General features: G+C 28.3%; 1 protein-coding gene across 1 annotated transcript; it reads right to left on the reverse strand.

Annotated features, from left to right (window-relative positions):
• Positions 1-1160: 1160 nt before the first annotated feature.
• On the reverse strand, positions 1161-12247 carry LOC130678716 (sodium-coupled monocarboxylate transporter 1-like). The gene is made up of 11 exons (XM_057486144.1): positions 11434-12247; positions 9143-9194; positions 8990-9057; positions 8702-8856; positions 8107-8247; positions 7242-7460; positions 6895-7168; positions 4929-5017; positions 4735-4854; positions 4467-4659; positions 1161-1350 (listed from the first exon to the last, which is right to left on the reverse strand). Exons 1-11 carry the CDS (start codon positions 11911-11913, stop codon positions 1267-1269), a joined length of 1875 nt encoding a protein of 624 aa, XP_057342127.1. The 5' UTR covers positions 11914-12247; the 3' UTR covers positions 1161-1266.
• Positions 12248-12632: the final 385 nt, after the last annotated feature.

Genomic DNA, 12632 nt, shown 5'->3' on the forward strand with positions numbered 1-12632 from the left:
GTCCAAAACTGGCCATGAAGTTTCAAAAAAACGGTACCTCTGCCCTATTTTTTTAATTTGTAATTTTTTATCTTGACACTGACAGTCATATATATAATAATTTTTATAAACAAAAAAAATTTAATAGCCGGATAATTTTTACTTTCCAGTAAAATAATAAAAATAATTTTAAGTTTTATTACTAAATATATATTAAAATTAAATTATTACTAGATATATAAAACTATTTATTATTACCATTAAAAAATATATATAATTTAAAAGATATTTAGGTTTAACTATTATATAAAAAAAAATGATTCTATAAAATAATGTTTTAATTTTGATCTCTGTAATAACCGGATGATTTTACAAATTTGAACGGTCAATTTAAACTAATTATATAATTCATACTTATTGTGTAAAATGATGAATTTATATTTATATATAGACCTTATGAAACAGTATAAAGACAAAAAATATCTTATGTTAAATGCCATTACTGCTATTATTAGCAACTAATGTTTTTTAATTTTTAAATTTTATAATATATACACATAAAATATACACGGAGAGAAAAATATCGCCAGATTAAGTATACGTATCGCTATTCTGGCTATACGCTGTATAGTCATCTTACTTAACGATACGCCGTATAGCCAATTCAGCTATACAGAGTATCCTCACAGTGGATCGTCAAAATGACGATCCGTATCCTTATTTTAGGCATTTTATGAATCGCTGACATGACTATTGCGCAAACTCTGTATTTAGGCATCCGGCAACCGAGAACGATGATACGTATAGCCAATTTAGCTATACGGATCCTCACGCTGGCCATACAGATACTTATATCAACAAAACTTTATATCGTTACAAAGGCTATTCGTCGTATTGTTAAATTAAATAAGCGAATACTTAACCTAACCCAAAAACGTATCTTTACTTTAACGATACTATAGATTATTAAATTAATATGAGAGTATTCCTAAATTAGGTATACGAATCGTTATTCTGACGATACGTCATTTGAGGATACATTGGATAGTCATTCTGGCGATATTTTTTTCTCCGTGTATATGCGCCTGAATTTTTTGTACAACTTTCTGATTGAAAGCAGATTTAAGATATTTATATTAATGATTAAATAAAAAAAAAAATTAAATAAATAATTAGTAGAGTTTTATTTTATCTGATAATTCATTTTATTATTTATTGAATATAAAATTATATTAATGTATGATTGCTTATATATAAAAATACCCTGTTTAAATAATTTAAAACAATTCATGTTGATCGTTTGTTGCGACTTGATGCTTCGGAAGTCGTTAATATTTCTTCTGCAGACCGTCGTTCGTTTACTGAATTTATCTTTATTAAATAAAGTCATATTATTATTATTACATAGTATTATTTTATTAAATAAATTATTTTTGGGTTTCACTATCACTGATCTTGTAAAAATTTTTTGGATTTGTTATTTTTGTGAACTACTTATTACTGTGATTTACGAGATGTTGCATTTGTGTCCAATTATGTTTATTAACTTTTGCCGTAATTTAATTGATTAAAAATAATTATTAAGTTTCTGTGTATAAAAGTTTCATATTCTTCCCATTAATAATTTTTCTTAAAGTTTAATCAAAGAAAATCGTAAAAAATGCAATTGCAGTAAACAAATTCATTTTTTGGCAATTATCCCTCGTGGAAATATATATAAATATATATGAACTGTAACTTTTTTTTTTAGTAAATTTATAAAATCTGAACAAGATCCTTGATAGTGAGGCCTAAATATCATTTATTCTGTAGAATGATCCATATCTATATACAGATAAGTATATATGAGGATGATAATTATTATCGCAATTTTTTGAATTCGTTTCACCCAAAATTTTAAAAATCATAAAACCAGCTGCCTGTTATTTTCATTTTGTCACAACTTTCATGATAAAATAGTAATAACTCATTACAAAACTCATTAGCCAAAAATGAAGCAAAAATATTGCTATCAAGTAGTCGTGGATTTTCTTAAAATCAGCAAAAAGTTCCAACCCGAATCGAAATTCAAAGCCGACATTGAGCCTCCTAAGGTAGTGCTTATTTCGGACTTGAGGGATTAAAGTAAATTCTATTCCCATATTAAATTAGGTCTGACTTTGGACCCCAAAGTGGTACAAATTTCCATTTTTACGACATTGGTGTTCATAATCGGGCCTAAAGGGAATAAAAATTAGGGTCGACTTTGGACCCCTACAACCTATTTAATGACGATAATAATTAATAATTCTATCATTATAATAATTAATAATATTATTATTTTGAAAGTAGCTATCATAATTATAGAATTATTATTATTATAATTATAACTGCCATTGCTATTGTTACCATTGTTGTTATTGTTAAATTTTTTGTCACAAACAATTAAGCCGCAGCTATATAGTTTGAAAATTTAAATTGAAAGTGTTCCAGTCATTGTAAACGCAAATTAAATTCAAGATGATATGAAATATACGTATATTATAATTATTTCTTATCATATATACTGCTTGGAAAAAATCATATTATTGCTGATTGAAATTTAAAGGTTCCAAAAATGATCTTAAATATTTGAAATAATAAAAAATATTCTGGTATGATCGAAAAAGATTACAATTTTACTGTTACTTACTACTTAGTAAGAAATTTTAAATTAAAAAAAATATATGTTGGACTTAGCGGTTCAAAATAGTTCTTCATAGTAAATGATAGGATCCTGAGAGTCAATGTAGGAGCTAAGACGGCTTACAGTGCTCTAAATCGGTTCTATTTTGGACTAGAGGGATGAATGTAGCTTTTAAATTTCGACTCAGGAAGTTTTGTCTTGTAAATTTTACTTTAAACTCATAAATGATGGCGTCTAAACCCATCAGAATTATAATAAACAATTTTATTTTATTTTAAACATAGCCCTAGTTGAAAAATCTCGTGAAATTCAATAAAATCTCATATATTCTCAAGGGGATTTTATGAGAATAAACTAAATTTATAAGTACTATGGGTTTTATATATACAGCTATGAGAATATATAGTTTTTAAAAGCAGGAAGATCTAAATTTCGTTTTTTATGATAATTTATCATTTTTTTCTTTGTATAGTAAAAAAACTTTGATAAATGGATATGACTCTTGCTTATTAAAATTAATGGTAATAATGGTTAACTTCGTTTGAAGACAAATGTAAATTTTCATTACTTAATACTATCGTTTAAAGGTAATTCACAAAGACAAGACATTTTTGAATTTAGTATTTAAAAACCAAAAAAGTTTACTCAATATTTAAATTATCGCTTCAAATTTTACAAATGAATTAATTAATGAGTGTTCAATAAAATTTTATTATAATAGTCGTGATTGTATAGAAGATCTTTAACTAAAGAGGTTCTCTATTTTAATTGTAATTACCCGCGTAAAAAAATATGTCACGTATATAACATATATGCGCGTGAAAAACAAATATGCTCGATAGGTTTTACATATATGTTGATATATACATCAACGTAAGTATATTCAAAATATTTATATAAATATATGTTAACGTAAAAGAACAATAAGTCACATACAGGGGAGAGTGGGGCAAAATGAGTCTTAAGAGAAAAAGGGCATATCCCTGATTAAAAATATTCATTGAAAAGTATTGAAAAAGATGAGAATTGAATCCTTTTGAATACTTTCTATACCCCAAGGTTTTCATTGGGACATAAAATTAATACTTTTCAATCCCAAAATAATAGAAGAATTTTTAAACTTCCGAGGAATTGGAAAAGATTCAAATGAATTGATATTTTTAATCTTTCTAAATACTTTTCAATACCAAAAAAGTTTCGAACTTTAGAGTCACGTATGGGATTGAAAAGAATTCAAATTAATTGAAATTTTTGAATCTTTCTGAATCCTTCTCAATACCAAAATAGTTCCATATTTCGGGTCGAGTGTAGGATTGAAGAGAATTAAAATGAATTGAAATTTTTAAATCTTTCTGAATCCTTCTCAATACAAAAATAGTTCCATATTTCGGATCGACCGTAGGATTGAAAAGAATTAAAATTAATTGAAATTTTCGAATCTTTCTGAATCCTTCTCAATACCAAAATAGTTCCATATTGGAAGTTATTGAAATGATGAAAGATTGAATTCTTTTCAATACTTTTGAATTCCATTTTAAGAATTAGAAAGTATTCAAATGATCGAAATTTCAATTCCATTCAATACTTTCCAAAATCTCCGTGAGATTGAAAAGAATTGAAATAATTTTCAATCCTTTTCAATGAATATTTTTAATCAGGGATATGTAATATAAATGTAAGCCCATTTTGCCCCACTCTCTCCTGTGTCAAATAGATTTTTATATATTTCCATGCAGGTAAGAAATTTTGGGGTATCAATGAATTTCATAAATGACAGAAATAATATCACTCTAATATATAAATGGAAAATTATTCAACAAACCTGCACTTGATGCAACTCGATTGTGTTGTTATTTTTAAGATATTTACGGATGAATGGCGCAACTAACATTGGGTCGAGCTTATCAACTTTTTCAGATGATATAATACTGACAAAGAGACCAATACTCATTGTTACTAAAGCCCCCGTCAAAGTGTACCACAAATAACTTACACGATATATTGCCCATGTTTCGCTAATACAATTAAAAAACAATTAACTATCGTTATAATCGGAAACAATAATTAGATAACAAATTAAAAATAATTACTTTGATTTATCTTCGTCAGTTGTTCCAAAAACAGAATCCGGTGGTACGGAAAGCAATAAATTTTCTGCTTGTTGAAACCAATATGTACAACCTTCCGTAGTAACTGATTTTTCATCGGATCTATAATTTATATATATTTTAAAAACGTGATATCTAATTTAAAATTATACAATAAATATTAAATAATGAATTACACAATACTGCCGCTGGCTATCGCAGCTTGAGCTGAAAACGTGACCCATCCCATTATTCCTAATCCACAAATTCCACCAACTAATGCACCCTTATTAAAAAAAAAACATTCATTGTTAATACTTTTCATGTTTAAAAATTTGATAAATATGCAGACCGTTAAATTCTTTACATTTATCAAATTTTTACAATCAATTTTAAAATCAAGATGTTGCATTAGTTTTTTTTTTTTTTTGACCATTTATTTGATTCAAGTTGACGAAAAAAAAAATTTTCGGTCTTAATTTATGTACAGACTACAAGGGTTTGAAAAAAATAAAAAAGTTTATTGCATTTTTAATTTAAGAAGTTTTTAGTTTTAAATTTCTCATAATTTAGAGAAAAATTAAGATTTGTCAACAATATTTCCTATCATTCAATTTTCCGAGTGAAATAAACTAGAATAAAAAGTCTCAAGCTTTAATTAGTATATTACACACCTAGCGAGGAAAGTAGGACATCCCAACCCGCGTGTATAATTGTCTACCGAGTTGAAGGCGAGTTGTATAGAATTTTTCACCATACCTGTACCGAAAGTTTAAATTTCTGCCCTGCTTATTGGGAAGAAAGTCGTTCTTTTCTCTTGTGAAAAAACAAATGATAAAAATTAGCGCATGCGCCATTCTTCCCACTCACAGAAGCAAACATTTAAACTTTCAGGTACAGATTTAGTGAAAAATTGTCTTGGATAGGCAATTATACACGCGGGTTGAAATGTCCTACTTTCCTCCCTACACGGAGAAAAAAAAAATGGGAATTTTTCCAATTTTACTTGGGGAAAATTCCTTTGTTGGCATTGTAAATTTTACTATGTCAACATGTGAATTGTAACTATGTCACATGGTAAATTTTGCTTTGTTACATAGGAATTATTCCTATATTGACAATGTAAATTTTCCTATGTCAACATTGAAAAAATAACTATGTAATATAGGAACAATTCCAATGTCAACATGGGAAATTCTTCACTGTCAACATGGGAAAATTTTCTATGTTACATGGAAATTAATCCCATGTTAACAAAGTAGAAATTCCCATGTATGTAAAAATGAGAGATTTGTAAACTGAAGTGTTTATTACGTAATTTATTAAGTAAATCAAAATTAATTAATTGAATTAATGATTATATACTGTCGGAAACATGATGTAATCAATTTTTACATACTCGTTTATATTAATCGAATTTATAAAAACATTTGTTCATTCGTAGGTGCTACAAAAAAATTTAAATTAAATTACACAAAATTTTTTCGGAAACTTTGAAATTCTATTTTCGTAAATCGTAAAACCTTCACACATCCCTATTTTATCGCTTTAAGGCCTAAATAATAATAATGACCAAAATATTTGGTATTTTAGTGGCTTTAGCTTCTTGCGGACTTTTCCCATGCAACATAGCAATTTTCCCTATGTTGGCATAGAAATATTTCCTATGCCAACATGAATATTTTTACTATGTAAACATAGGAATATTTACTATGTTAACAGAGGAATTTTTTCCTTGTCAACATGGGAAAAATTCCCATGTCAATATAGAAGAAATTACTCCGGTAACATGGGAAAAATTCCTGTACTGACATAGTAAAAATACCGATGTTAGTAAAGGAATTTCAGCAATGTTAAAGGAGGAATTTTTTCATGTCTACATGAAAATTTTTCCAATGGCAATATGGAAGATATTCCTATAATTAATGGGTAAAATTTCCCATGTTGACAAAGGAAAATTTGCTATATCAACAAGGGAATTTCTCCTAAGTAAAATTGGGAAAATTCCCATGTTTTTCTCTCCGTGTAGGTGTATAATATACTAATACTTTTATAGGCCAAAATAGGTAATTTCAGTTCTGCATATTTACCAAATAAATAGTTTACAATAATTTTTACGAAAGTTTATTTCCAAAATATTTAAATTAAAAAAAAAATTCATACCTTGGCATTGACCCATGGTAATAAAATTCCAATACTAAAAATTCCTAATGAAGGTCCACTATGAATAGCACTCATAGTTATTGATAATTCAAGTACATGAGTTCCAGCTTTTTCAACGACAAAAACAAGCGCTACGCAAATAACACCCAATACAACAACAGTTAATTTCATAAGTATATCAGCGCTTCTAGTGCTAAATGGTGTTTTACGAAATGGTTTAATAAAATCTTCAAAAATAACTGCAGCCATTGAATTGAGTCCAGTTGACAAAGAGCTTCATATTGTAATTTAAATTAAATATTAAATAAGTTACTAGTTTTATACTAAAATAAAATATAAATTTGTACCTAAGAGCAGCACTAAAAACTCCTGCAACAAAAAGACCTGGTAGGCCTGGAAATTGTCCTAGGACATCCATTACTAGTAGCGGAAGTAATTGATCTTTAGCGCTAACCAATTTAGTTGTTAAAGGATCGCACTCATGGTACCAAGCATAAATAACTAATCCAGAGTAACCACATACTCCAATTAGAGCCATTGCACCGAATATAAAAATCCAAAGCGCTCTAAAAAAAATTTTTATCTTATCATCAATTTATTTAATCAAAAGACACGGAAGTATTCTGCGCAATGTATAAGCTCGAGAAATTTACCGTGTCTATATATCTATATATATAGAACTATTAGTTGTAGTATATTACACACCAAGGGAGGAAAGTAGGATATTCCGACCTGCGTGTATAATTGCCAATCTGAGCCAAAGGTGAGGGTGGAAAACATGCATACTGTAAAAAATGTTGGTGTAAAAATGGCCCCCGAGAACTTTACACAGCCGTGTAATGTGAAATAAAGGTGTAAATATCCATCCGCGTAATTTTAACATGGTCCCAGACAGCATTCAAGTCGGAATGACTGCTTTGCTTGGTCTTTTTGAAGGCGTCCTCAAGAAGTCTTATAATGACTTCTTAAAGGTATCATTTTTAAGAACTCTTAATTAAGAGTTCTTGAAGATTCCATAAATAAGACGTTCGTTTTGTGACGTCTAAATGTATTCTTTGTTAAACTTCTTTATGAAGTCAAAATTAGAAGCTCCTTAAAGACGTCATGGTAAATTCAAACTGAAGTTTAGTTTAGTTTAGTTTACTTTTCTTCTAGGTGTGTAATATACTATTACTAATAATAAATATTAATATTTTAAAAAACATTTATTACTTTTTAGCTTCATGAAGATTAGGTAATGACATATAACGTTGAAGCATATTTTGATTAATCGCAGCACTCTGCAGCCAGTGAACAAAACCACCAATTACTAATGCCCAGATTGTATGTCTTGTTGATGGGCTCAAATCAGTCCTAAATTAAATTTTTTTTTTTTTTTTTATAAATAATTTACTAGTATATTAAAATTTTATGAAATATACACGGAAAAACAGCTCTGTTATAATTAGATTTTGCAAGTGTAGATTTTCTATTAACATGAATCTTAACTGTACAAAATTACACAATAATATAAAATGGCTCTAATTATGAAAATAATTTTTTAACATAAACGTCATTTATTTTAATAATCATTAAAAATATTCGGTGTAACATTTTTCAATTTTTTTAAATTCAAAATTATTTTAAACAATTTTTTTCAAAACCTTCGTGTTAAATTTTTCAGTATCTTTGAAAAAATATTTTTTTAATTTCTAGTAAACATTCCAAGGAATAATTTTAGTAAATATTCATAAAGTGAACCACACAATTTTTCTATTATTTTCACAAAACTGTTTTTTTTTCGTGTGTAAAATTAATCTATACATACATGGGTAATTCAAGTCTATCTGAATCGCGATTTCTTTGGAGTACAACCCCGAGACCACCAACATCGACAGTACCTTTTATTACAACAAGAAGCATTGCACCGAACATTATAAAAGCCTGAACAAAATCTGTCCATACTACTGCTCGAAGGCCTCCCTATTTATAAAATTCAAATTAGTCAAAATTATTCGCTCCGTAAAATAACTTTTTACTTTAAATAAATGATACTATACTTTTTAATTAATAAATCTATGAGTAACAATTTATTTATATAATGAAAAATATTTACCACACAAGTATAAAAAATACACACGATGCACACAAAAGGAGTTACGATATGAACATTAACTCCCGTTACTGTAAATAAAAATAATGAAAATTTAAATTTGATAAGTAAAATAATTTTTTTTTTATTACAATTACTTTAATTATTATTTGTTACCTTGATTGAACGCTAATGCGGGTACATAAATAACAATAGGAAGCCACAGCATCTATAAATAGTTTTATTCAATCTAGCTATTTATATTTATTGCATAAGCATTCAAAGGATTCATTCGTAATTAAAATTAATTAGTAATTATACAGTCGACTACCTGTCATAAGTTAGGTCTAGTGACGTGTATTTAGTTTTGTTCTCGACTACCCGTTATAAGCCTGTTTTATTTTATGATTTTAAACGCTATGTTTACTCTTTGTTACATACCTCACTATCTCGATTTTTATGGTGATAAAATACTTATCTTTGTACAATAATAATAAATAATAATTATCATAATAATGGTTTTAATTACAGTAATATTAATAATAATTTTATTGATGAACATAATGCTCAATCAAACTTTTCAATTGTAACAGAAGCTTTAAGGGTGGGCATTACTAACCGAAGTTTTAAATTTTACTTCTCTAATTACGTCTTGAATAATTATATCACTCAAATGATGAAAATTTTTGGAAAAAGTTTGTCTTACAGATTTCTTCGGAAGCTATAAAAATTGCTGTAATAACAGTTGATTGAGGGGGAATTAGGATTTCGCACTTTTGAAAAATTGAGTTTTTTTTTTGTCTTCTCTTACACTAAAAAATAACCGGGGTAAGCTCAAGCGGTGTCGGTTTTAAAATTTTCGGTGTTAAATTTCAACACCGAAAGCGGTGTGAAAATAACGCTGCCGCCGGTGTTAAATAAAACTTCCCGGTGTTAAAATATTATTATGTGTGAATATTTTTACTTACTCGATCACTACAGTTAAACAGTGTGCGTGTGCGTGCGCGCGTGGGTGTGCATCTGTGTTTGAGTATGTGTGGGTATATGTGTGGATGTTTTTTGTGTTTTATGAACTTACCAAAGTTAATACTCTAAGCGGACGCAGTTTACTCCGCTTTTACACCGGTATTACTTCGCCTTTACACCGGGTTAACACCGATATTTTAACACCTCCGAATTGCGTCTCCTACACCGGTGTTATTTCATTTTAACACCGAGCGGAGTTAAATTGAGCCCATTTTTAACACCGCTCTTTTTACAGTGTATAGTTAAGCATTTCAAGAATATATTCTTAAAATTTCAAGTCAATAAAAGCAACTCTTGCTCACCCTTCCCTTAAGTTGAAAAACAAACAAAATTTTTTTTCACTTTTTTCTTCTAAAACCTCAAACACATTTTTCTCGAAACTACTTTTTCAAAGTCCGTGATCACTGCCATTTGAAAACTACATGACCGATTCATTTCAAACTTAGTACACACTTTCTACATATAAAATACCTCCCCCCAACATTGAGTTTGAAATTTTTTTTTTATATTGCGGATTTTTTCCACTCCCAAAATGACGGAATTTTTCGTGAAAAATAGCACTTTTCACTTTACATGACCACCAAAAATGTATAAATGAAAAAAAAATTATCAGCGATCAGTGGGGGGAGGATTTGATGATACTTTAACTAAATTTTAGGGTACTCGACTTCAGTTAATTTTTAGCTGAGACACAGTGATCACCGCAAATCGTCTTTTTTCAAAGACGTTCTTGAGAAAGCTTTGTCACCGGTTTGTTTATGGATATTTTTGCGTAAAAATTGCATGGAATGTTCTTGAAATGACACTTAACAATGTACAAAAGGCTTAAATTAATTTACTCTATCCATTTAGCTGAAAAAGATTCGCAAAAAAAGTGTTTTATTTTTTTTTTCACTCTTTCAACCCCAGCCCCCTTTAATAAATTAAAATAAAAGTAAAATTCAAAAATTCGGTTAGTACGGCCCAGCCTTAGATGTAATTCAGGATTACAATCATGAAAAATAAATGATATTTTACTTAATTACGATTCAATTACTTTCCGCGAAACATAGATAGTAAATTTTGATGATCCTGAAGTTAGCAGATAATTAAAAATTTTCGGATTTTTTTTCCAGCAAATAAATTACAAAAAAATAATAACTAAAAATATGCACTTGTAAGGAATTTAAAAAACTACAGGTGCAATTTTTTCAATTTTTTTTTTTTTTTAAATTTACCGTCTAAAATAAAATCCAAAAATTATTAGATGTCCGCTAACTTCAGTATCATAAATTTTTATCATCAATTTGTAATTTTTTTCTTATTTTTAGTTTATAATTCTGACGATTTTAACGGAGGCTTATAAGGGGAGTCACAAAAATGAACTCTTACAAATTTAAAAATATAACAAAGTGATAAAAACTATTTAGAATTATTTTAAATAAATCGAAAAATGTACTTACGATTCCAATAGAAAAAAGTGTGGATCCCAGTATACGAACTTTTCGATCAAATCGTCTTTCCAAGTATTCATAAGTGCTCGTAAGCCGTAAGTTATGAAAAACCGGCAAATAAATACTCGACATAGTGAATCCCACTAGTATAACACCAAGACCAATAAAAAGATAACTCGTTCCATGAACATAAACTTCCGTCGGCGTACCCAGCAACGAAATACCCGAAATAAAACTGGCTATCAAACTGAGACTTACGGGAAATGTTTTCATATTTCTGCCGCCTACTAAATATTCATCTTCTCCCGTCGATTTTTTAATAAAACCAAAGTAAACTCCGATTCCTCCACACGATACAAGCATCAGCGTAAATATGATATAATCAACAGTACCAAATATTTGCATCGAACTGCTGACTTCATCAACCGTCGGTTGACCCGGCACCCAATTGGTTTTCAAAACTCCGCTTGGATTCATTTCTGATCCCATTTTTTTAAAGATTTTATCAAAATGAACCAAACCAAAAAAAATATATGTATATATTTATAAATAAAACTGACTAATAATTAAAAAATAACCGATCAATGACAGATATTATTTATTTTCATAATTATTTGATAAATAATAAATAATATTTATAGTTTAAGTTTATGAGATACCCGAATAAAAATATTGTATCACAGTCATGAGTAAACAACAACTGAGCACGTTGATGCGTTAAAATATATTGTCTGTTGCAGTGCGTTATACATTTAAAACGTACAAGTGACAATATATTTAAGAATAAATGTGACACTAAAACTCATATGACAGCGACGATTTTCTTGTTAAAACGACAATAGCTGTAAGTACTTCAGTAAAATGTGTTCATGTGTACCCGTGTGTAAGTACACATTTTACAATTGGATAATTTGGCCTAAATTTAGGAAGCCATTTATATATATATATATATATATATATATATATATATATATATATATATATATATATAGCCATCAATATATATGTATATATTTTGTTAGCTATATTAGATCAAACAGATTCGTGCAGATATATCTAGTGAAATAAGAAACTAGATGACTTTAAGTGAGTTAATCTTTTTATCAACTACACGGAAGTTCAGAGTACAATTCCACATTGACCTTTATGGATAATAATATATATATTATTATTATTGTTATTAACAATTTATGGATTAGTAAATTGTT

This window comes from Microplitis mediator, chromosome 2, assembly GCF_029852145.1.
Source record: "Microplitis mediator isolate UGA2020A chromosome 2, iyMicMedi2.1, whole genome shotgun sequence".
Taxonomy (NCBI): Eukaryota; Metazoa; Arthropoda; class Insecta; order Hymenoptera; family Braconidae; genus Microplitis; species Microplitis mediator.